This window comes from Haliaeetus leucocephalus, unplaced genomic scaffold (assembly GCF_000737465.1).
Source record: "Haliaeetus leucocephalus isolate CR32 unplaced genomic scaffold, Haliaeetus_leucocephalus-4.0 Scaffold646, whole genome shotgun sequence".
Taxonomy (NCBI): Eukaryota; Metazoa; Chordata; class Aves; order Accipitriformes; family Accipitridae; genus Haliaeetus; species Haliaeetus leucocephalus.
The window spans coordinates 3860244-3886765 of NW_010973082.1; the positions used below are offsets into that span (position 1 = coordinate 3860244).

The 26522-nt window shown below is 39.1% G+C and overlaps 1 protein-coding gene across 4 annotated transcripts in view; it reads left to right on the forward strand.

The window, feature by feature from the left end:
• Nucleotides 1-26522, forward strand: part of ERN1 (endoplasmic reticulum to nucleus signaling 1) — a 50846-nt gene that overhangs the window by 15473 nt on the left and 8851 nt on the right. Inside the window, exons 3-22 of one of the 4 annotated variants that reach the window (XM_010578642.1) lie at nt 8953-8986; nt 9976-10048; nt 11536-11608; nt 12723-12845; nt 13684-13785; nt 14300-14561; nt 15179-15257; nt 16039-16201; nt 17567-17685; nt 18026-18217; nt 18828-19083; nt 19862-19952; nt 20319-20508; nt 21062-21161; nt 21616-21815; nt 22060-22207; nt 22660-22787; nt 23406-23529; nt 23785-23852; nt 24078-25144. In XM_010578642.1, coding sequence (XP_010576944.1) covers nt 11605-11608; nt 12723-12845; nt 13684-13785; nt 14300-14561; nt 15179-15257; nt 16039-16201; nt 17567-17685; nt 18026-18217; nt 18828-19083; nt 19862-19952; nt 20319-20508; nt 21062-21161; nt 21616-21815; nt 22060-22207; nt 22660-22787; nt 23406-23529; nt 23785-23852; nt 24078-24284 — 2556 coding nt within the window. In that variant the 5' untranslated portion in view covers nt 8953-8986; nt 9976-10048; nt 11536-11604 and the 3' untranslated portion in view covers nt 24285-25144. Of the gene's footprint in view, nt 1-8952; nt 8987-9975; nt 10049-11535; nt 11609-12722; nt 12846-13664; nt 13786-14299; nt 14562-15178; nt 15258-16038; nt 16202-17566; nt 17686-18025; nt 18218-18827; nt 19084-19861; nt 19953-20318; nt 20509-21061; nt 21162-21615; nt 21816-22059; nt 22208-22659; nt 22788-23405; nt 23530-23784; nt 23853-24077; nt 25145-26522 lie in introns of those variants that run through there. The other 3 variants (XM_010578640.1, XM_010578641.1, XM_010578639.1) reach the window with 3 other exon arrangements.

Genomic DNA, 26522 nt, shown 5'->3' on the forward strand with positions numbered 1-26522 from the left:
TTTGACAAGTTGTGGAGGTCACCTGAAGTGCTGCAGCGGTGTTCATCAGGAAGAGAATGTTTTTTTACTGCACTTAAGCAGCAAGGTATTTAACAAAGGGCAATTCATGTACATTTTAGTTTTGCTGGGGAAAAAAACAAGGCAGTGTTCATTATCAGGCAATACTTAAACAAACATGAAAATCTTGCCATGTGTGGTTTGTTTCAATTTAGCACGGAAGCTTATCTTGGGTATGCAGAGTAAATGAGCCAGTGGTTATCACCACAATAATGTTTGGGTTTCTTGCCTTCATGTAGTGCTGGCAAGAAAGGCAGTCTGAATACTTGTGCTCCCCATAAAGCAGGCCAAAAAGTGGGTCTGTTAGTCATAGGACTCTCCAGTAGTTCAGAAATAAAACTGCGTTCCCTGCAGTTACATGCAGTGAAATTGTGGACTGACTTGTTGAGGGTGCTTAATACCTTCATTTCCTGTTGGCTTCTATGGGTCCTACTGTCGGGCAGCTCAGGATTTTTCAGTGGCCAGGTGACTGATGCTGCTCATTCCCTGGGCCTTGGAAAGCTGGAATATGGTTGGAAAGTTTATAGAAAGAACCCACACTCCTCTTGCCCCCAAATTTCTGAGAGGCACCTTTGCTCCTGCTGCAGCCCCACCAACACACGTTGTATTGAAACGGTATTGAAAGGGTGTGGCACACATTTAAGATCAGAGACTAAATAAGGCTCTTAGTGCTGTCTCTGATCAGTAAAGGGAGCTGTCAGTTCTAAGTGACAGTGTGATAGGCTGTCTTGTTTTCTGCGCTTGCCACTAGCAAGATACTTAATCAGCATCCTCAGTAAGATTGCTTGGGATGAAATATCTTCCCCAAAACTGCTGGAAATGAAACTTGTCATTGCCTATAGATCTCTTTGAAAGGTACAGGGGCGCAGCACTTCAGGTTTGCTTTTAGGTAAGAAAGTAGACTGTGATAGAGTTGGTGATGAGAATACCTATTGGCAAGGCAGAAATCTGGAGAATGCTTTTCTCCTTAATGTCAGATTTTATATTCACAATCTGATTTCAGTGTGAGCTTTAAGAATGTGATTTTAAGAATGTGACTGTCCTGTTCCCTCACATCTTTGTAAAAATCATCCTGTATGTCTTTGTTAACTGAAGAGCTTAGGTTAATGAGCAGAATATTGAACTTCGAGATGTTAAGAATGTAGTGTTTCAAACTGTACTCTTGGACAGAGTATTTCTCTGTTCCGATAGTCACTTCTGTGTGTCCTTCTGTACTGCTCAAAGTGATCTCTTTTTCATTCACCAGCGCCTTAAAAGCTTTTATCCTAAGAACTAATTCAAAATAATTTGCCAGAAGAACACATAATATATACAGATTTGGGTCTAGATTTAGAGCCAGCAGAAATTTTGTTACAATCTTCAGTTCTCTGTAGCAATCAAAAAAATGATGGCCCACAATCAATTTAAAAGGTTTTGATTTCTGATACCTTACTCATAACCTATGGACTTCAGTGATCTAGTCATGGTAAGACAAAGATAAAAGGACTGTATCTATTAATGGTATGCAATATGTAGATTTTTAAAGGGCAAATCTGAAATCTGTAGGTCCTGCTCTAATAACAGTTGTTATTCTCAGGCAAGAAGAAATAACTTTGTGCATAGCTGTAAATTAATAACGATTATCAAACCAAAACAATTGTAGAACAGTACTCTTCAGCAAATTCCAGAGGATAGTTTGTTAGAATCTCTAACCACATTTACTGCAATTGCGACAGCAGGCGAGGATGACATGATTTTAAATTGGCCCGTTAGCCCAAATCTTATGGTGGTGCCTCTGGTCAGGAAACCGTTTTTTCCAGCTCATTCCAGTGGGGCAGTGACTTACTTGTTTGCTGTTTCGGAATCTCCCACTTCTTCTTTTCAGTCATTGGTTTTGTCTGTTCTACATAAGGGGACATTACAGTGATGAAAATATGCAACTCTTGTGCATTAAATCTTGTGCATTAAAAAAGGCTTGGTTTTTGGTCAAAGGGCAAATTTTATCTTATCATGTTTGTGAATGGCCTGGTTTCAGCTGGGATAGAGTTAATTGTCTTCCTAGTAGCTGGTATAGTGTTATGTTTTGGATTCAGTGTGAGAATAATGTTGATAACAAGCTGATGTTTTCAGTTGTTGCTACGTAGTGTTTATACTAAGTCAAGGATTTTTCAGCTCCTTGCGCCCAGCCAGCAAGAAGGCTGGAGGGACACAAGAAGTTGGGAGGGGACACGGCCGGGACAGCTGACCTCAACTGGCCAAAGGGATATTCCATACCATGTGACGTCAAGTCCAGTGTATAAACTGGAGGGAGTGGGGCTGGGAGGGATTGCTGCTCAGGACCTAACCGGGCATCGGTCTGCGAGTGGTGAGCAATTGCATTGTGCATCACATGTATTTTCCAATCCTTTTATTATTATTGTTGTCATTTTATTATTGTTATTATTAGTAGTAGTAGTTTCTTCCTTTCTGTTCTATTAAACTGTTCTTATCTCAACTCACAAGTTTTACTTTTTTTTTTTTTTCCCAATTCTGTCCCCTATCCCACTGGGTGGCAGGGAGTGAGTGAGCGGCTCCGTGGTGCTTAGTTGCTGGCTGGGGTTAAACCACAACAGTGAAATATGGAGAAAAGTCAAATGCATTATATTTAGCATTACGGTTGTAGTTTCAAAAGTTGTATATATGGCTTTTTTCCATATATGTATGCAAAATGTGGGTTAGGATTATTTCAGAATAATCTGAAACGTGTCGTATACTTCTGCCCGCTCACAAGCAAATGATACAGGCACAAATATTTTCTTGCCATGATGCAACCAAAACTGTATTGGGACATCTGCCTGCTGCCAGGTCAAAATGTTAATTTCAGTGAAGCATAACTGAGCCCAATAATTTACTAAATTACTGGTTAGTCATTATGTTAACAGGTTTCTAATAACTGCTGTACTTGTGAATAAACAGAATTCTAGAATACATCTTTATAATCTAGGATCAATGTCCTTTTAATTTTTTTTTGGACACAGTTATTTTACAAATCTTTTTATTAACTTGTAAAAATGAAAGCTTTTTGGTTCTTAGAGGATAACATTTTTTAAGTCCCACAATGACAAGGAGAGGTATCAGCAGTCTTTTTAATGGCATTTCTATTCTGCTCATGCCCTTGAACTCCCTGTTCGTGCGGGCATTAATATACTTTGCTGAATTAATTTAATGAAAAGTATCAGTGGCAAGAATTTTACCAATAGTGTGTGCATGTGCTTGTTTACACACAGGTGTGTATTACCAGATCAGAAAGCTAAAGCTAGTGTGTATTGAATTGTAGGATTTTAATATAGGTATCATTAACATACTCTGCCTTAGTAGAGGCTGCAGGAAAAACAAATTGGAAACCCATGGAAATACCTGTAGAAAACTCAATCTTCCCTCCGGTAGTGGAGATACTTACAGGATGGTGTACTCCATAGTTATTTTGACATCTTTGTTTTTAGTCTAGAAAGTGGAAAGCTTTTGGACAGGATATCGTACCAAAAGCTTTATGTAGGACATTGCAAGAAGTTGGCTTTTCCTCTGCTACAGGGAATGGAAGCTTAAGGGAGAGGCAGATGTATTTTTATCACAGTTTTATCACATTTTGTCTGTAAAGTTTTTGCTCCAATACAGAATACTTACTGCTTTGTTCAGTGGTTATTATCACTAGTGTTGGTATTGGAACAGATCGGGCCTATTAGAATAACTCACCTAATTACAGGGAACTGCAGTTCAGGGAAGTTTTGAAAGCAGGATTACGTGATTACAGTCTCAGCATGTTAACACTTGAGTGCTGAGCTGTTGAAGAGAAGGCCTCAGTTCTCTGACTTTTGCAAGAACTTTTTCTGTTTGACCCGTTGTGGAGCAAAAGGTGACTTCAGTTACAAGATGACTCATTCTTTTACTAGTCTGTATTCAAGCATATGAAAACTATTGTAAGACCTGACAACAATAAATTAAATTCAAGATTCTCTTTTATCTCAGAGTTCTTATTTCAAAACAAACTTTGAAATAAAGTTGGAATATGTCCCAAACCACATGAAAGTGAATGTGAAGAGTTTATTGTCTGTCTTCAAAGTATCTTCGCAGAGCTACATCCTTAGTTCAAAATTGTGAAAGCGTTAAGAAAATGAGAAAATTTACATCACCCCAGTAGCAAAAAATGTAGAGAAATGGCTCTCCAGAGCCTGTCTTGCCAGATGGATGGTAGCAGTAGTGAAAGGAGAATTCCTTCCACTTCAGAAGATAAACTACTCCATCAGTTTGCGTTCACTCATTGTGAATAGTCTTGTGCATGGAAATTAATCAGATATTGATACTAAATGCTTTCTAACTGTTCATATACAACACTTAAATGTTGCAGGAAGCCATTGGAATCAGTGTTTTGGTTCATGTGCCAGTAAGTACTAAAAAAAATTCCTGCTGCTTTGTTATAACATCTTAATCTGTTCCATCTACCTTTTTTTTATCATTGTTAGTAAATCAAATTTCAGTTACTGAGAAAACAAGTAAAAGCAGGTTTTTTTCACTTCTGATAAAGCACTGTTGTTCTTGATATTGAAGACATGATACTAAAGAAAAGTTTAAGGCCTTTCTCATGAGCCTGATGCTTCTGCACAGCACACACTGAAGAGCTTAGAACTTGTCATAAGGCTTTCATTCATGTCTTGTGATATGCAAGAGTGCTTCAGAAAAACTCACTGCAGAAGTTGAAGAGACATTCATGGGATTTCTGGCATCGTTTATTGAAGTGTAGGATACATTTGTTGATGAAATTGTTATAAGTGACATTTTTCCAACAGCCTTCAGAAATATAAGCTTGGGGGTAAAAGCTTAATGCAAGTAAATATTGCACATATACATACATATGTTCTTTCACTATTATGGTGCTACATGGTTGATGTAATCATGCAACACTTCTCAGACCTTTGAGACAGTTGGAGCAGAGTGGAGCACTTTTTTTTTTTTAAGTAGATTGCCCAGTCTTAGAAAATTAAGTGAAATCAAGTTATTAGTCCAAAAATGCTGTACTGTATTATTATTACTATTATTCACTGTATTTTGGGGGCAGAGAGGGAGCTATAGGAAAGCACTACTAACCAGACTCTCCTGCAAATGTCATGGACAAACCAGGATCAGTTACTAGAAAATATAATCTACCTTTTGAAATTTTCTGTAATTGTTCAGGTTTTCCTGAGCATTCTTTGAAAACAAACCTGAAATATTAATATGTTTGAGGAAATTGCATTCTGTCCTGTTCTGCTGTAGAGTGTGTGTTATGTCAGTAACAGTGCAGTTAGAAGATTTGGAACTTGAGTCAGATAGTGCTAGTTTTATACTGTAATTTCATATAACAACTTCACACCTCCATTTAATTCGGAGAATAAGCAGTCCTTTTGTTAAATTTAAAACTTTCTGAAGATAATTTGGGCAAGAAACTATTTTCTTATGCTTTGCCTAGCCTGACTAGAAAGTGATTTTTAAAAATATCTGCATTAACGTACTTAAACAATGTATACGCAGTCAGTTATCACTTCAAAAACAAGTTGTGCAGCTTTGTTATCACTAATGATCATTTAAGAAGGAGATGTTTGTAGATAGGACAAAGTTGCTCAAGCACTGTTGGTGAAGATTGCTGTTATCTAGCAATAGTGATTGTTACCACAGGCAACTTTATTTTTTACTTAAGTGCGACACTCTCTGTGTAATCAGTTCATCAAGAGACTTGCAAAGTTTGTTTGGCTTTTGCCTTTAGCAATGTTTGTAGCATTTGCATTAAGTCTTACTTTGGCTGAGGCAGGTGCCATTTTCTGCTGATTTATGATGCTGTTTCTTTCACAAAACTGTGAGAGTTTCCCTTTCCACGAAGCATTTATGATTATAAAAACTCTAGCCTGTGGTTTTTAATGTCTCTTAGCTGATTTCACCTAGACTTATGGATACATTGAGTATATAAACTTAATGTCTGTTTGCTTTTAGTAGTTCAACCTAGCAGTTCAACTCCAGAGTTGAACCACTTTATATAATGGTCAGCTAATGCTTTTTTCTTGCTTGCTTTTCTTTAATAATGGAGAGATGGTGCTGTAAGTCACCATGTGTTGCATTCGATATTGTAAAGCTCATGGAATGCTTGAAGCAAACACTGAGAAATAATTGGCATATAATCAACTGTAGAGTTTGGAGCAGGGGGGTCCCTCCCAACATATCCTGAAACCAGTTTCTTCACACAAGGGATAGAAATGAATTGCTTGAATTAGTTCATGGAATAAAGGTCTGACTAAGCAGTGTTGTCTGTAGAGACAGATAGACAATGATGAATCATTAACTCCTTTGTTTGAATGTTAATTATCCTTAGGGCCTTTTGATGTGTACTTGGGTTCTCAATAAATTAAATAGAGTTTATGATATAATGTTGAGCTCTACACTTACATAGCATTCCCATCTTACATCAATGAACAGTAGTAATGGTGATAATTCATAATTAAGAGAAAAATTGCTCAAGATAGGTACTCTTGGTCTCCGTCTTCTATGACTACATGTCAGTGCCTAGGACTGTTAAGAGTACCAGCTAAATTATCTCAGAATTTTTGCTGTCCTATGTATGAGGCTCTGAGTGTAAGCTAATGTGACTAGGCTGTGTCTGTGCCATCCAGTGGGTTTCCTCGTAGAGCTGGCATACAGCTCTGCAGGGTCCCTGCATTAGAGGAAATTTGTTGTGATGTGGAGGGACGCTCTGTTTGACGCTGTTCTTGCCGATGCAGGAGATGCCAGTGCAGTGGTCAGTAACCATCTGATGAGGGAAATAGGTAAAGCATGAAACTTGACCAGTCTGCTTGCTGAGCAGTGAGTTTGCTAGGCGTAGTAACCTTCAGTGCTTGAGTAGAGCAGTGCTCCCTCTCTGGTTAATTGGATTGTTCCCAGAAGCTTAAAATGCTTTTGAGTAGTTTGTTCTAGCAGCTTTGAAGATGTATCTGGAACATTTTTTAGGCTTAAAGGGGGAGGGGGGGGGAAATATATATATATATGTATAGTGATGTTTTGATCAAAGCTGCTCTGATAGTGTTTACTATTGTAAAAATAAATCAATGAAAGTAAAAATAGCTTTACTGTTATTCCTCGTATTGTGCTTTTTTCTGTCTCTGATATTATATGTGTATCTTTTGGTGACTAGTGTTTTCAGCTGCATTGTGGGTAGAGATCTGTTTGGGTGGGGGTTTCTTATGGTTTTTTTAATCTGTTACATAAAATGAAGGGACATCCTCCTAGGCTGTTAACATCAAACCCAGCAGTGTGATGCAATTTACTGCAGAGTGGTAGAGACTTTATCAGACCCACGTAACGAACCCTGAATTTCTTGTTCTTGTCTTGCTTAGCTCTGCAAATATCACAGTACACTCAAGCTGTTCAGAATCTGTGCCAGTTGCCCAAAGGCTCTTAAAACATCATTGTTTTGTTCTTATTTCCTTCCTTCATGATGTTTGCATGGAGACAGAACAGTTGAAAAAACAGTGTTTCTTTGCTTGGTCATCTTCCATCTTCTTACTCAGGCTTATTCTATTGTAATGGTTTGATTTCCCCTGTGGAAGGGAAGATACCTTGCATCCCTCTTGACTTCTGAGTTACTTTCTGCCAATATACCCATAAATAAGCACACACGTTTGTCTTGGAAATTGTAGAGTATGTCTTACAAATCTGGGAACTTTTGTGGTTTTGGCATCAGGGTTGAAAATCCCACGATTCAGGATTTTTTGAGGCCTCAGTAATTTTGAGGTCACATTACCTTACATTAAAATCAAATTATCATTCTTAATTTACCTTTTAATATGTAAGGATTTAGATTTAGCATTGTCAGGTTTTATTTCATAACTTCTTTTTGTTGGTGCAGGCTGAACTGTGATTCTGATCACTCAAAATACCAGCTACTATGAGATTGTTTCCAAACCTTTTGGTTTTTTTATGTAATGTGGATTCTTGGATAAATTTTAGTGGGGAAATTATTTAAGTGAAAAAAATCAGGTTTTATGTAATTTTGAATAGCCCTTGTCAGACTTCTGTTTTTCTTTTCAGTGACATGCTGATCACAGAGGTTTTGTCTTGGAGTAGGAAGTGGAACTAAGTTTCTTCTGACTTGCGTTGGAGACTTGCTCTTAAGTCATTGGCAGTCTTCCGGCTCATTTGAGTTAGGTGTAGCACTAGGCTTTCAGTTTGTCTGTTGCATCTTAAATTAAATACTGAGTTAGCTAGAAAGCATATGCTTACCTGCCTGATACACAATGTACCTGAGACACAAAGTAGCAAAAGTTCATAAGATACAGATTAAAAACTATCGAGACAGTACTTTATCACTGTTCTCACAGTGTCTGCAAACTTATATTAGCTGTAGCTTGTTTTTAAGTAAAATTGGTTGTTGAAGCCTGCACAGTGAAAGCAGTTGCTGCAAGTTATGGTCAGCTGCCTCCTGGGCAGCCAGTGCCCAGCGATCATGCACACATATTGGAAGCAAGAGGTTTTTTTAACATGTATACAGGCAGTTTTAACAGACTCTATATGCTCTGTCCAAGTGAGAAATAAGGAGAAAACTCAAGATGCAGTACAGTACTGTTATCTTCTCTGAGTCTCCTCCCAGGGGTGGCTGGGAAGTAGTGTTGATAAAACTGAGCAAAGAACTTCAGAAAGTTTAAAACTTCTCAGGTGCTTTGTATTTTCCCACTTTATAAACCTTGTTTCACAACCAAACAGGAGGTGGTTGAGGCTGCTGAGATGGCTACTGTCAAACTCCGTGCATCAGCCTTTCAAAAAGGAGCAAGTTGTTGAGGCCTGACTTAATCCTGTATCTAGTGAATTCAAGGAATTGAATCGCCAGTATTATGACTTTTTCTTTTTCCGTTTATGCAGATCCCGTACTCCAGGTGCCAATACATGTGGAAGAGTAAGTCTGTTTCCTTTATCTCATTTACTGCTTGTTCGATTTTCACTGACATCTTGAAATTTGATTTAATTTGAATGAAAATGATCTATGTTCTAGAAAAATGGAATACCTTGTGTTGAGTCAATTTAAGGTGGTTTGGAGAGCAGATACAGAAAGGATATAACTAGCTACATATAATTCTCTTATTTGTAGCGCTAAGAAGAAACATCCTGTCTGCAGACTGTTCTCTCAAGCCCTTGCTCAGGTTCAGAGATCAAGTTTGCTAACTGTGCCACAATCTTAATTGAGCAGCTTTGAAAATAACAGAAACAGCTAGGGAGTGAACTCTGGGTTTTGTACTTATTCTCTTCAAATAAAAGGCTAAAAATAGTGAAGCATAGGAAACTGCAACCACCACTACCAGAATCTTCAAATGAAACCCTCAAGCTGTTACTTCAGAGTAGTTCCTCCAGCATAGCAATCTCTCATTAAACTAGAAAATTTGGGGCTTTAACTTTATGTCTCTGAAGTCAGTACTAACATCCTTTCTTTTTTGTGGTTTGTTTTTGATGTTGGGGTTTGGGATTTTTTTTTTTTGTACTTTGGGTGGTGGGGTTGCCTTTACCTCTCAAATTTACGTAGTTCTGGCAACTCTTTTATTGTTCCTTGCCTTCCTTATGCTGGTTTTTTTTTGTTTATTTGTTTTTAATTCTGTGGCATTTTAAAACCATATAGATCTTGTTTAAAAGCTTTCACCCAAGTGATTGCCTGCCACATTTGGATCTTCGAATTTTCAAATTTATTAGTAATCTGAATTAGTTCCGAAACTTCTTTATATTTTTTTCATTTTCACAGTTAATAAATTAAACTTTAAAAAAGGATAATGCAAAGTAAAAAATTTAATGTCAGATGAACTTCCCTGTAAAGCCAGTACTGACCATAGTTGCTTTCCTGTTCTCTGAGAAGCACAGTACATTTTTTGTCATTTATAATTGCTGCTTAAATCCTAGGCCAGCATTTCTTCCAGACCCAAATGATGGCAGTTTGTATACACTTGGTGGCAAGAACAGTGAAGGCTTGACTGTAAGTATATTTTTTTTTTAAATTCTCTTCTCTGATAATTTTTAGAAAAGTGGCATAATCAGACTCACACAAAGGATAAGTCCCCAAGGGAACTTTCTGCTTTCTTGACAGTACTGTAAAGTTTTGCAGGCTTTTGTACTGTTTAATGGAAGTGTACCAGTTTCTTGGAAAAGCTTGATCAGACTAGCCAAAAACCAGCATATGTTTTGTCCACTTGTACTATTTTTCTGTAATTTGGTAAAATAATGATGATGACAAATAAAATGTATGTGGTATTATCCAAATATTGAATAGTCTCTGTATGAGTTGATGGGAAAGGTATACCCAGAATAATACAAATCAGATATGTCCCTTTCACCCAAATACTTAATTTTTTAAAACTATCTGCCAAAAGGCAGGATTAATACATGTTCTGTGCTGACACCTTTAGAAGATGTCTTTATAAGATTTAGTAAGCAGACAAAAATGCTGAACCTTTTCAAAATAGTCACCAATCCATGCAACCCACAGATACTAGCTAATGTTTGACTTTTATTTTTAAACTTTGTGGTGATACTCAGATAAAATGTTTGGCTTTCCACAAGTTTCTTTTCTCTGGCAGCTGCTATGATTTCCCTTAAGAACTTTAATATTGTTAAATATTTTAGTATTCGCTCACCACTCCCCCACCCCCCAGTACAGCCAGCTCATAACTTGCAAAATGATTCTTGGTTCTTTTCCTGGGTGAATCCAGGAAGCAGCAATCTATTTGAATCTATTCCTTCATTCTGTTAATCTCCTCTCTTTTTGAAGTAATTTAATTTCTGTTTAGAATCACTATTATAATAAAAGTATTAAGCAAGAGTGGAGTAATTTTAGCATATTTCAGTAAACTTAGCAAAGGCCTGATCTTTATTGTTGGTGCAGCTTGTCTGTTACTCTTGTGACCTCATCCCAATAAAAGTCTCTTAAAACTTAGTAAGGATTGTCACCCATTCTGTAAGTGCAATACAGGCTTGGCAGTATCTCAAGAACTCTTCAGCTGGAGATTCATGCTTCACCCTCTCAACAGTTTCATTTGTATGAAGATACCTGGCCTTTACAAATGTTACTGTACAGTCCTATGGAGAACCGTTTTATACTCATTATAGGAGAGGTAATTAAACCACGGTATGTTGAAGCCCAGACAGTTTATAAGTGATGATGGTAGACCTTAAAACCACAGTCTTAGCCTCCAAACATCTCAGCTGCAAGTAATTCTTCCATGCTACATGCATTTCTCCTATTGTAAACTCACCGAGACAGACTTCTCTCTGTTCTGGGTTTGCAGAGCAGGGCCTTGACCTGAAATTTTGAGTTCTCAGGCACTGCAATAATACAAACAAACAATAAAACCCTGTCATTTGAGATTTCTGAAGTTTTCTGGCCACCCTTTTCTGTGAATAAATGTGAAGACTATCACACCAATGTGAATAGGCTTTTATTGTGGTTTTTTTTTTTTTCCCTAGAAACTTCCATTTACTATCCCAGAGCTGGTGCAGGCATCTCCCTGCCGCAGTTCAGATGGGATCCTGTACATGGGTGAGCTCAATTTTTATCTTTGATATTGTAAGATGTTCAGCAACTACAAAATGTAGAGACTCCCAGACAGACTGCATGGACATAAGCTTTATTTTGGGTATTAAGTATGGGTTTTCATGAACCTTTCTGATGACAGAAAACTCTGATTAATATAGAATTCAATTACTGTTTGAAGATTAAAAACCAACTAGTTTTCCTGAAGGAGAAAATAGCTTTTCTAAGCAGTGAATAGCCTGTATGGCTTTTTTTGTTTTCTTGAGATGCTATCTTTCAACAAAATGTGACTTCTACTTAAAATCTTACGCTTGTAAATGTCATTGACTGCCTGATAATTATAATTAAAGTAGAAATCCCATTGCAACATGGTTAGACATCCTCCGTTACCTGAGATACAGTCAGTTCATTTATACCACAAATAATAATGAATTTATGCCTCACTGTCCTGACTCATTCTAATTGCAGATGGATTTGGGAGGAGAAGGGAAGAAGGAAGGACAGTTATTACTTATCACAACAGTAGAATGGGTGAAGGATCAGGATGAGCTTAGTATTGTTTTTTTAATCTCCTGAAGGGCCAATACCTACTTCTAGTTTTCCACTTTGTGTCTCTACAGTAAAGGAGTGAAAAATGTTTATTTGAAGCTTCTAAACAGAATGCATATGTGTTAGTGTCAAAGAAATACTTAAGGTCATGGCTCATGTAGTCTTGAATGGGATGTTAGGATTACAGTCCTTAATCAATTTGAAATGTGTAGACCCTCATAATTTTTTTTCCACCTACTGTCCTTCAACATTAGCACTTCAGTCTCTTCTCTGCTAGCTCACAGGATCTTCTACGCTCAGAATTCTGTTAGATTTTATCAGTGTGAAAAAATAATGCAGCCAATAGTACTTACCATTCTAAATATTGTATTAAGTTTTTCTTGTCAATATTGGGGATTGGCCAGCAGTGCTAAATGATGAAACTAAGCCCGACTATGAGAAATTGTTTTATTAAAAATGCTTTATTCACGCTAAGTTCATGAGCCTACCAAAGAAAAAAGAAGACTGAAAAGCTTCATGGAAGTGCAGTTTTTCCAACTGAATGGTAATGTGGGTTAAATTATGATTTCAGGTAAAAAGCAGGATATTTGGTACGTGATTGACCTCATGACTGGGGAGAAACAGCAAACATTGACTTCTTCATTTGCAGAAAGTCTTTGCCCGTCAACATCCCTCCTGTATCTTGGGAGAACAGGTCATATGCTTTTTTTTCTGCAGCTTAGAAGAAAATTTCTTGTTGTTGTTTTTCAAGTTTAGGCTCATAACAAATGACCTTGTGATCAGTTCAGGTTTGCATGTTTATTTCTTAGAAAAACTTCTGTAAATTATGATTTTAGACTGTACACAGAAAAATTACTAACTCTTTATAGCAGCAGAAAGATACTGTTTTTTTAAACTTTGGCAGTAGACGTGGTCCATTATTATTCTTGCTGACTATGTGGCATTTATATTCTATTTAACAGTGCATTCCAGTAGCAGCTGTGAACCCAAGTTTGCTCTGTAACATACAGCTTTTATAAAAACTGTTTAAAGAAAATGGAGATATAGCATATCCACTGAAATTACAGATGCAGTAGTCTAAACAACTGTTAAAATTAGACCAACACCATATAGGTGTTGACTAGTAAAAAGGAGTAAGTGTTACAGACTTGTTCGTTAACCTCTATATTAATGTGTTCTTTAAGTGCGATAGTTCAGTTACAGAACATGGTATGCTGAATTTTAGAATGCAGGGTGTGGAAACTTGTAAGTAAAACAAAGTACATCAGAAGCTGTGTGATAAAAGCAAAATGCTGGCACCGTGGGCAGTAACTGCAGAGCTTGTTTTGAGATTCCTGTGGATCAGTATATGAGTGGATTGGGTATTATCTTTAACAGCTGTGAAATGTTTATTTACCAGGAGTGTTGGGAAAATGAAATGCAGAGAGCAGTAAGTGTGTGGGGGATGTTTTGAAGAGTATCTCAGCTTTGAGATGATTGATTCTATTCTCTCATAGGTTTTTTTGCTTCACAGACTGTATATTTTTTAACAGAGTACACGATCACAATGTATGACACCAAGAAGAAGGAGCTGCGATGGAATGCCACCTATTTTGATTATGCAGCTACTTTGCCTGATGAAGACATAAAATACAGTAAGAATTTAATTGCTCTCTTTTTTTTGTTGTTCCCCCCACCCCCACCCCATATTGGCCATGGGTTTTGCATACAGGCAAAAATATTCTGATTTAAAAAAAAAATAATAGGTGAAGCTGTCTGTCTGATTTTCGTGCAGCTGATATGCGTCTGCCAGTTTTTATCCTTTACATGCCATAATATCTAGAGCCTGTTAGGTAGCTTCAGGTAAACTGAATCTAAGAAGGTACGTTCTTAAAGATACGACTCTTTAAAATTCAGTGAAAAATGGCAGGAGAGGAAGCAAACCTAAACAGTGGTGTACACTCAGAAGCAGCTACTGCAGTGCTATTCCATTGCAACTGAACTTTTATCCACTTAATTCTAACAACTGATTCGTTGATAAGCTGTTCTTTTGCAGTATAAGGTATAATGGACTCCACAGTCAACATTAAGCTTAAACTGTTAATATGTATTATTAAAATTGCATGTCTGCAGCACAGACATAATCTCCTATATATTTGTATATTGTAGAAATGTCCCACTTTGTGTCTAATGGAGATGGACTGGTGGTGACCGTAGACAGTGAGTCTGGGGACGTACTGTGGATTCAGAATTACGCTTCTCCTGTGGTAGCTTTTTACATCTGGCAACGTGAAGGATTACGGAAAGTTATGCACACTAACGTGGGGATAGAAACTCTGCGATACTTGACGTTCATGTCTGGGGAGGTTGGACACATTACCAAGTGGAAATATCCTTTCCCAAAGGAAACAGAGACCAAGAGCAAACTGACGTGAGCATGAATATTCCTGTTCTCACTGTCTATTTGACAGAGCTTTGTCATTAAAACCTTATTTATATACATTCAGTTGAGGACTGTTCTACAAGTTTCGAGATGGTGAAAAGAATATGTAAAAGCAGCTCTAGTTCTCCAGCCATTATTTTATATTTGATCTTTTACTGTCTAAAGGCAGAGACCAAAAAAAACACCTATCATAAACTTAGGAAATGTATATTCATAACTTTTATCAGATGTTCTGTGTTAATGGTTTCTTATAATGTGGAATGGAATTGTTTTTTGTAATGTGAAGCCTTTCACGTTATAAAAAAGGTTCATAGCATTTTGGTAAATACCAGTTATTGAATAATGCAGAAATAGGATGTGAGTTATGTCAAATGAGTAATTGTGACGTGACTAATCAACTAATAATGCTTTCATAATTAAAAAGAATGGCTTCATAGTACAGCAGTACTTAAAACAATTTTACAGATCCAGGCTTTTCAAGATTTAAATATTGATGATTTGAGAAACTCATGCATTAGTTCTGCAGGATTATGTTGCCAAGGTTAGCTAAAATGCTAAAATATCCGTTTGCCTACTTCTTTCTAACACTTCCTGTTTTTTTCCAGACCAACTCTATATGTAGGGAAATACTCCACAAGTTTGTATGCATCACCATCAATGGTACATGAAGGAGTAACTGTTGTGGTAAGTTGGGAGCTGCAAGAGTTGAATGACACCTGCTGAAAACTGCCTTTTTAGAGAATTAGTACTGTCCTGGGTTTAAAAAAAAAAAAGTTGAAGTGGAAACATACATAAAAAATAAATAAAAAAGACAACTTTGCCATAGTAAAGTGGCAAAGGGATCCGATTAAAGTAGAAAATAAAACACCGAGGGCTGTATGTCTACAGAAATTTGGTTTTAAATTGCAGATTGTTGTCAAGAAATCCATAGCAAATTAAATATTTAATGAAACAATTAACAGTAAGCCTTAGACTGCATGACTGTATTTCAGGAATCATTTCAAATGCTGCAAAGAAGTAACTGTAGCTCATTAGGAATTGTGCCGGGCAAGATTAGCAGGAGTGGACCAGAGGTTGCTACATGGTATTGCCGGTGCATTGTGGTTAATGCTAAAATTGCTGGTTTGTTCATCAAAGTAACTCCCCGTAGATAGGAAACTGCATCATATTTTGTATTGCTCACGCTGTGGCTTTCCAGGTACAAAATAAAGATTCTGTTTAACTTTTCTAAAAAAAGAGAGAGTAATCTCATCTCCTAGGCAACGTGTAACTTAGAAGGTCTAATGTCCAAGGTTGTTGAAGCAGTTGCTGAGAGCATAATGGCAGTGTTTACTTACGGTGACTTTGCTGCCAGTCATTTTTGCTTGCCCACCAATTCTGACCTCCATTTTTTTATTTAGTTGCCTGTTTAGATATTACAGGGACACAGTGCTTCCATAATTGTAACAATCATCTCTCTCTCTAGCCCCGCGGCAGTGCCATACCCTTACTAGAGGGTCCAAAAACAGAAGGAGTCACAATTGAAGACAATGGCGAGTGTGTTATCACACCCAGTACGGATGTAAAGTTTTCAGGCAGACTGAAAGAAAAGAACAAACTCCACTATTGGAACGACTGGCTTTTAATAGGTACCCGAGGTCCCTTGCTTGGCCCTGGTCTGCCACTTGTGCAGGATTGCATTGCCATCTGGCGGACGATTCTAATCCTAACCTCAGAGCTGTTTGTCAGCTGCTTGTATATCAGTCACAATGACTGCCTCAACTCAGGCAGTAATTACTGAATTCTAGTAATCGTTTCTAATTCGTCTTCATTTGCATGTGAATTAATGTCTTTACGTATACGACTGCATACTGTTTTTTCCAAGACTTCTGCTTTATTCAATGTATAGGATGGAGAGTGCTTAGCTCAATATGTGGAAAGTTGTTTATTGTTTATTTGCCCCCTCCTTCAGTGAGGGGTATAGGTAATTTATATTTACTGTAAATAATGTATTCTGGTTCCTTTGGATTTTTTTATTGTGCATAATGTTACTTTAATTAATCATATGGATCAGATATCCATGTTTTCCTCACTTTACAAATGGAAGATTAAGGCACAGAGGCTGAAGATAATATTAATAAAGTGTTAGCCTGTCCTGTGTGCCCCAAATCCCAAAATTTTGGAATTGATTTTCAGGGCATTTACAATTTTGCTTCAAAAATGAAGACCTGTCTGAAGTTCAGTTTCAAGTGATGAAAGTTTATAATTAAGTGATACATGCCACAGGATCTCTGTGGCAGGCACAGAGTGTAACTTTCAGCTTCCTTAACTGCCACCTTTCTCTTCCTGTGATCCCTTTCTTTGTTGATACTGTCCTGCTCTTGCAGTATGTCAGGCGGCTCTCTTTAAATAGTTCATATTCCTCTGCAACCCTCTGCCCTGAATCACCCGTGTCCTCAATCTTTTCCCTCCTTTTTCTTTCCTGCTCTATACGCAAGCAGGAGTCTTCCTCTGTCCACTCCAGCTGCAAAAGCTGGGAGCACAGCAGCGTATCCCTCTTCTCACTCACTTGGCTAGCATGAGCCAAAGGAATGTGAAGAGCAATTGTAGCTGAGTGCTGGATCGATTCTTGCTGCTTTCTTGTGTAGTGCGATCCATTCCCTTCAGAACCGTTTCATATTTAGAACGCGATCTTTGCCTCAAGGCCACATCACAAAGCAAAACTATCTTGAGAGTGAGCCAGCTGGGAAGCATAATGCATGTTTCTCTCGTAGTCAGGAACCAAATCCACAGCCAGTGCACAGAGTTCTTGAGGATTGTGATCACTATACCTGTGACTGCTTGGGAAGGACAGAGGGGGGAAAAAAGTTTTAATTTGAGCTTTTGTTCTGTGATGTTCTCAAGCCTTTTGTAAATCAACTTTATATATGCTCTTCAGCAAAGATGCTGAAATCAAGGATACCTTTCCTAAAAAGGGACAACTTTTTATTTCAACAAATGTTTTTTATTTAAAGGGCACCATGAAACACCATTATCTGCCCCTACAAAGATCCTGGAGAAATTCCCAAGCAACTTACCTAAGAGGCCTGAAAATGTGATTCCGGCTGACTCTGATAAAGGCACTATTGAAGAGGTTTGTGATGAGAACAATCATCTTGCTGGATGACAGGAGAATATAAAGGAGTAGAAGTTGGGGAAGGACTCAGAAGGAAAGCTACATAGAATTACTTCACATTTTTTGTGTCAGATTTTCATGTACTTAGCATGTAGAAGCACTGGTATGATGATGTGTTGTTCCTTATTTCAAAATCAGGGCTTTCAGCTGCTTTTTTTTTTTTTTTTCCAGATGCAAAACTTTCTTTGACTGTGGTAGGGTTAGAAATTATTAAAAATTATTTAGCAGAAAGGCTAGCGTACAAATGCTCCATTACTCATGAAGATATTGAGCTAACAGAGCTTTCCTTGCCTCTTAGGTTATTGACATCGTTGAAGGTTCCTCAACAGAAGTGCCTCCTGCTGTTCCAAAGGATATTGAGGAGAAACCTACTCGGCCTATCCCTCGGCCAGAGGCTCCTGTGGACTCCATGTTGAAAGACATGGCCACGATCATTCTCAGCACTTTCCTGCTTGTGGGCTGGGTGGCTTTTATCATCACTTATCCAATGGTAATGCCGACTTAGCTTGATGTGCTTTTGAGTTTTGGGAGAGTCAGTAATATTTTACAGCCCAAGAAATGATAGGAATTAGAAAGCTATGCACTACAGCGTTTTTCCCCCCCTCCTCGCAGATGTGTGGTGGGTAGCAGAGGCTACAAATTTGACATAACAGTGATTTCTCTGGGCGTATGTGCCAACTCTGGAGACTTTTCATCCCACCAGTTCTGGTTTTTGTATGTGTTACTCTTTTCACGGACATAGTCTTAACAGCATTGGCTTCACTCCTCTCTTCCTCACCTGAACCACTGTCAGGTTTTCCAGGCTTTGGATCAAAGCCGTTATCCTTCTGTGGTTTAAAGACACCTAGTCAACCTAGTAACAGTTAGCTTTTGCCATATTAACCAACCAGTGTGATTTCTCAGCTTTGCAATGGAAGTTCAGAATGAAATGGAAAGCGTGTGAGTGAAAGTTCCCCCACCTACTTGGCTGACAATGTCACAGCAAGAGAGTTTTCCTCTCACCTTTTGGATGTAGCTACCCCACTAGCTATAGAGTTCCTTTTTGTGACACGACTGTAAAAACTTCACTCCACTTACGGAACTGAGGTCCTTTCTCACAGAGTGTCCATCAGCAGCAACAGAGGCAGCATCAGCTGGAAGAAAAGATACAGCTCTTGCAGCAACAGACACTGCCCTTTCGTGCTCCCAGCGATCTACCCCCAGAAGCAGATTTCTTGGACACCTCCTATGCACGGACAGAGAGCTCAGCCACCAGCACACCAAATATGTCCCCCAGAGCCTCAAACCATTCTGTGTATTCCAGCATCTCCACATCTGATGTTGGGAGCTGCCTCTCCACCGAGCAAGAAGAAGGAGGTAAAGTTGATCCAGTGTCTTTTATTGTGAGTCTCTGTATTTCCCCTGTCTGAATGATGGTACACCACAACAATTAAAATACTTATCGATGATACTTCATAGATCAAAAGCTGAAAAGGACCATCATTCTCATTTAGTCTGACCATTTATGCAGGTGTGCCTGCCCTAACTTTGAGCAGAATTATTTGCTTTAGAAAAACATACAGTTCATAACTGCCATCTGAGGGATTATGTTGTCCATGGTGGTATATTCTTCTAACCTGTAGCCATTCTAGGAAAAGGTTCATTTAAATAAAAATATGTATTATTACAATTAATTGGAATCAAGAAATAAGGATTATGCAGTGCGGCCTGCCTTCCTGCCTGATCTTCTTGTCCCTTCAAAGGCTATTCAGGGGAATTGCTAGTAAACCGACTTCCATAAATGTCAGTCAGCATTTCTTAAATTCAACAAGACGTCTTTAAAACTTTCTACAAAGAGTTTGTCTGCTGAGAACCATTAGTCTCTTATACCGTCTTGAGACATGATCTTTCCAGACGTTATGTCAGGTGTTGTGTACAGAATGTGTTTGAGTCCGCATGCTGGATCATTTGGTCACCAGAGAGTATGTGCCTGCTCAGCATGAGTACCAAAATGGAGATGTTCATTTGTTTTGATCATCTGTGGTGTTAAACATGAGCAAAGAGACTTTTACATACTGGCCTAGAAGGATGTGCAGTTGTATAAGACTGACTTGACTCATCCTAAACTAGTCCTTGTTTCTTGGTTTTTGTACAGATGAAGATGCAAACAGAGTGATGGTTGGCAAGATTTCATTCAACCCAAAAGACGTACTGGGACATGGAGCTGAAGGGACAATTGTTTACAGGTAGAATATGTGCATTCAGCATTAAATAGACAAATTAATATCCTATTTGCATTAGGTCCTTTCTCTCTCTTTTTTTTTTTTATAATGCCACGCCCCCACCCCACCTCCCCACCCCCCATATCTAGTATGAACAGAAACGAAACTTTTGAAGAAGTATTTTGCGTGTATCTGGAATATTTTCATGCAGTATTTCTTCACTAGCAAAAACTACTTTAGTTCCCATAGAAATGTTTAATGACCAAACCTGTTTCCAGCATAAATGCTTTAATATGCCTCCATAAAATGTCTTCCGTTGTCACTTGCTTTGTACATGCTTTGTCTACAGAGAGCGTAAAAGGTTGATGTGGCTTTCCTTCCTGGCCGTAGGGGGACATTTGATAACCGTGATGTTGCAGTTAAAAGAATTCTTCCCGAGTGCTTCAGCTTTGCAGACCGTGAAGTACAGTTGCTGCGAGAGTCTGATGAGCATCCTAATGTGATCCGCTATTTCTGCACAGAGAAGGACCGGCAGTTTCAGTACATAGCCATCGAGTTGTGTGCTGCCACTTTACAGGAGGTGATGGGTCACTTGCAAACCTACAGAATTTGTGAAGGTCTTCTCCCTGGAAGGCCTTCAATTTCCTTTAGCTTAAGTTGCTGAAATGCCTGCAGCAGGAGATGTTGTTACTCCTGCCATCGTAGGAATGTGTAATTGTCACGGACCCAACAGGGGTGTTTTCAGACCTTTAGAAAGACATCCCTAACCCTGTACCGATTTAAGGACAGAAGCTGTTGTCCTTTGATTTTCCTTCTTGTGAAGGACTCCCTTCTAGTCATCATCCTACTCCTACCATCCGGACTTCAAAGACCCTCTACTCTTGTTTCTGGAGCACAGTGCTGTATAGAATTCTAGCTCTGAATGACATTTTAAAGATCATTACCTTCACCCAAAAAAAAAAAAAAAAAAAAAAAGACTCTTTTACATGTGTTACCAACTAGCATTAGACTGCAATTTACCCAGCCTAAACTTTTTTTAGGGGGGCTGAAGGGGGTGTACTTACTGTCTATGTAGGGGCTAATGATAAGCAATGTTGTGGCTGAATCTTCTGTTTTTCTGTTGTCATTTACAGTATGTTGAGCAGAAGGCCTTCAGTCACCATGGCTTACAACCCATCACTCTCCTGCAACAGACAACATCTGGTCTTGCCTACCTGCACTCCCTTAGTATTGGTAAGAATGCCTCTCGTTTCAGTATTGGATGGAGAGTGGTATATTTTCTTAACTATAAAAAAAAAAAAAGAGAAACAGGTCTGGTGCCAGGAGCTTGCTTATTCGATCCCAGAAGAGAGAGTCGTAGAAGCTGCATCTAGTGCTGGCAGCAGTAGTGTCTGTCGTTTGACACAGGCCTTGTCCCTGTAACATTCTGTTGCAGTGGAGTAGTAAAGCTAGTCATTACGATTTATTCAGGGCGCTGCATTTTTTGGACAGAAGTCATATAAAACATGATGACTAGTGGTGATGGAATAAAAAAGTGATGAGCCTCTACCAAAGACAAGTTTGAGGTTAGGACTTCGGTTTAACAAATGGTGGTTCAGCCTTGTGAAAGGTTTACAATGCAAATACATTAAAAATTTACTAATATTGTTGGGATTGCCTGGAGTGGATAAATGGGTGTTTATAACAGTCCACAGGGACCTGAAGCCCCATAACATCCTCATCTCGATGCCCAACGCCCATGGGAAAGTCAAAGCTATGATTTCAGACTTCGGCTTGTGCAAGAAGCTGGCAGTGGGCAGGCACAGCTTTAGCCGTCGGTCAGGCGTGCCAGGCACTGAAGGGTGGATTGCCCCAGAGATGCTGAGTGAAGACTGCAAAGAGAACCCTGTAAGTCTTCATCTTTCTGTCAGGCTCCCCTGGGAGAAGGCAGTGCAACCAACAGGTGGCACACGGTTGCAGTCAGACTTGAAGATACGCAGTACTTGATGCCTGGGCATTCATGCTGGCTTGCAGCTGACTATGTGATTCTGAAAAGTTTTCTGCTCTTAGATGCAAAATAACCACCCTGTGATGATCAAGGTCTTCGGGGGGGGGAAATGTGTTATTGCTATTAAAGGTTGTTTATTTGCAGACATATACCGTGGACATCTTTTCAGCTGGCTGTGTCTTTTATTATGTGGTATCTGAAGGCAGCCATCCCTTTGGCAAATCTCTACAGCGGCAAGCCAACATTCTGCTGGGTGCATACAGCCTGGAGTCTTTAAATGCAGGGAGGCATGGTAAGAAAAGCACAGTAAACATAAAGCTCTACAGCGTTTAGTGAACTTTCCATGGGTGTTAAAATGCCAACAGAAATGACAGAACTATGACCCACAGTGATTCCCAACCTGGCAGTGGTAAAAGCTGTACTCCTGACATCATACTCCTAAAGTTCTTGGGTAACCCAAAGTGCCTCTGGAGTACACAATTTGGAACCCTGCAAGCATGACTGTAGTTACTATTTCATGCATTTAAAGAGTAGGAAAGAGCTGAGCTTTGATCTTCATGATCAGCCTGATTCAACACTACTGACTTTCTGGTGGTTGCCCAGCATGTCTGTGAGGGCAGTACTTGAGCTACTGGGGCTAGTGGTCAGGATGGTGTTGGCAGAAGTAGAGAACATAATGATTTTCTAAAGAACAAAACATTAACTTTCCCTACAGCCTAAGAATTATCACCCTTTTCCTTGCAGAAGACATAGTTGCTCGTGATCTAATAGAGCAAATGATAAACATGGACCCTCAGAAACGTCCGTCTGCCAGCTGTGTGCTAAAACACCCATTCTTTTGGAGTTTAGAAAAACAGCTCCAGTTTTTTCAGGTTTGTGTTGACCTTTTCTATTCTTGCAGTTCTAAGGACTCCTGTAGATGTTCAAATCTTGAATTCAGTCTCTCCTAGCATTGTTGATGTCTTGAGGTGATAGAATCCACAACCTTACTGTGAGGAATGAAGAAGCAAAGTTGTAATACCTAGGTGGTATCTCTGAAGAAACTGGCTTAGTCTTACAGAAGGTGTTTTATAGTGGGGCTAGAATGTGATGTTATCAACTTAAATTGGAGTGAGGTAGGTCTCTCGCAGCTATGATAGCAATGCAGGAGAACATATTGCCAGGCAGGTTTTCAAGAACAGGGTAGCCCACTGTAGTGAATATGCACATTTAATTCTGATGTGGGGTGGGAACTGGCCGAGGACCTGAGGTTCTTTCCAGCCTCATCTTCTACTCTGTGGTAAAAGGGCTTTGGCAGATGGTGAAACAACTCATCACTTCAGAAACTTCTGTATCCCAGGCCCAAGCATAATCCATTGTATTTCTACTTCACTCCATGACAAAGTGCATCATAACTCTGTTAGCAGTTGTAATTGACTAGAAGCAGCAATTTTAAATTGTTGGGAAAAGCTTGGAAATAAAACTAGAAATAATCTGAATGTCTCTTCCAGGATGTCAGTGACCGGATAGAGAAAGAATCTTTAGATGGTCCGATAGTCAAGCAATTAGAAAGAGGAGGAAGAGAGGTGGTAAAAATGGACTGGAGAGAGCACATCACTGTCCCTCTTCAGACAGGTAACAGATGGTATTTTATCAGAGTGGAAAGGAGTTACATGCTGTTATTCCCAGGAAAGTAAGGATAACACTGTCTCAGTTTTGGCACATGACCTTTACTTGTCAGCAAAGTATTTCTTCAAATTAAAGTACATGTTTATATATTGAAACACACCTATAAGGATACGTGACTGTAGGCACGCATACCTTACTTCTGAGGCCAGCAACTAAAACTGCATCAAAATACAGAAAGAAATCTTGTAATTTCTTTTGCAGATCTTCGAAAATTCAGATCCTATAAAGGAGGCTCAGTACGGGATCTTCTAAGGGCCATGCGAAATAAGGTAAAAGACTTCTTTCCCTAAGCAATACACATGCTACGGTTCTGCCTCCTTCTGCTGGTTGTTGCCAGTCTAGATCTATCTTACCTCATTTTAGGTATTCAGCTGCTTTATGATAGACTAATAGGAGGTTACTTTGTCCATGAAAAAGACAGCTGTATTTAAAAGAGGATCCTTGAACACATACCCTCTGACTGAGCTTTTCCCCTATTCTTTTTTCCTTTATAGAAGCACCATTACAGAGAACTGCCTCCCGAAGTGCAGGAGACCCTGGGCTCCATCCCAGATGATTTTGTATGTTACTTTACAGCTCGTTTCCCCCACCTGCTCCTACATACCTACAATGCTATGCATATCTGCTGCCAAGAAAGACTGTTCCAGCATTACTATAATCAGGACTCTGCAGAGCTGAGCCTTGCAGGAGACACTGTTTGAGAGCAGAGGGATGGAGCTTGCTTCTCTGGGACCAACATTCCAAGCACAGGGCTGTGAAACAGGCCTACCTTTAAGCAGGGAAAAGTGGGATCAAAGAGTTGAATTCTCTCTCTTTGAAGAAACCAAGCTTCCAAAAAGTGCCTTGTACCTCTGCCTGCACTGGATCAGGAGATGGTAGGAGCCCAAGGAGAGAGTGGTAACTTCAGAAAAGCAATGAACCCTAGCGATGGAGTTATTCCAAGGCAGTTTTCAAGACAGCGAGAGTGGAGAGCAAAAGCTGGTTGTGTCCGTCACCCAACATCCCTGTACTGTACGTGATTTTATAAAACTGATGAGTTTTACTACAAAGAATCAAAATACAGTGATTCAAATCATGTAATTACTAGGGACGGGGATCTGCAAAAGGAGCCTTTTAGTTGTAGCAAATCATCAGAACCTGCCATTGCACTACTGCCACATTATGCATTAGGCACACCACAGTGATTGTAAAGAGAATAATTTATGATTATCCAAAAACCAGTAAAGAGTACAATTTCTGTTTAATCAGTACTACCCTGGAAAATTAGTCCCTCATACATGAGCAGATAGAAAGAAGTTCTAAAAAACTACTGACTTGAAAAATCAGTTTAAGGTTTACCTACTTTGAAAATAAGCCTCATTGTTTAAATATCAACCAGTATTCACAGAAGAGCTTGAACAGTCCTTGACTTAAATCACAGTATGAGAACAGAGCTACACAAGTAACTTCAGAAAAACACACTGATGTCAGCTGTGAGCTGCTCGTGAGAGGCTGATCATTTATCTACTGCAAGTGTTCCTTACTTTCTTATAAAGAAGAGTCTCCAGTTGCAGAGCCAGAGGTAAGATGAATCCTGGGGAAAAAGGAGCTAAATCGAAAACGAGATGTACAGAACAGTAAAATTATAGGCAGTGTTTTTAATGGGTGGGATAAAGCTGTAAAGGAACCCCATTTTCTGTCTGTATGGGTTGCTAATTACATCCAAGTGAGCCTATGTTATTAAAGATGCAGTATTTCTTTTCATTGGCCCTAAAGCTGTGAGAAAGTATTAAGTGTGTGGGAAGCATGAAGAAATGCTGAATTCTAATATAAGTGGGGTGTTCTTTTACAATATATTTATTTAACATATTTATATTTATTTAATTTTTACTACAAAGTGGTATCAAATCCAAGTGGTACAAGTATAAAACATGCCAAATCATTCTTAATCGGTTTTGTGTTTGTATTAAATCATATTATAACAACTGGAAGAGGAAAGTGATACTGCATCTTTCAATGGAATTCATTAAAGGAGAAATTACAAAGTGGGAATTTGTATGACTGTGCCATTGTGTCTTAAATTATTGACAGTGATGTGTATGATTGGGTACATACAGCTACTTTTCTGGAGCTACTTTACAGGAAGTTTTTTCTCCTAGTTTTACAATGTATGAGAGCAATTTACCTAAGATGCCAACTGTGCAAGTTAAACGTTTCTAAAGCTTGAAAAAAAAATAACGGTAGTTTTACCTAAGAAGATTCAAAGCCTATTTCTTATTTTTGTACTTCTCATGTAAAGCTCCTTTGTAAGTCTCCTAAATAAAGACTTGTACTCAGATTAAAAGAAACCCGCAACTTTCAGTGACAACGCGTGCTTGGGAGAATAAGATGGACTGCTACCACATGCGGACTAACACAGCTTTCAGAACTAAGGCTGAAGACAGGAGCCAGGGACGAGGGTAACATACCTGCAGCTGCGCTGCGCCTGCAGCACCCACATGCCGCCTCCCCGGAAACAGGTCATGTGCCTGGTAATTTTGAGCAGGGGCCCACTCGGAACTACTGGCTTCGTGCTAGTCAAAGATACGGCTCAGATGCAGGAAACACACACAGTGTCTCTCTCTCTGAGGCAGGTGAACAGAGAAGATAAAATAGCTGGAATACTTAGATGCTGCAAAAATTTTTACTGCTGTGCAGTACAGATAACCCCGTAAATACATTTTTTTCATGTGAAACTAAGTTTGATAAATGGTCACGTGGTTTACAGAAAAAAAACCCCTGTAAGACAGCTTTGCCAGAGCACAGAAGGCTGAGAGCATGCCTCACAGTGCACGTTTCCCGCACCCATCCTGTGCCCCAGCGTCAGAGGGCTGATGAGCCACTGTGTTTCGTGACTCTGCCAGCCTCTCTTCATCCCTACTTTTGGTGAGCTGGCCTGAGGAGGTAACTGATGTAGAGGG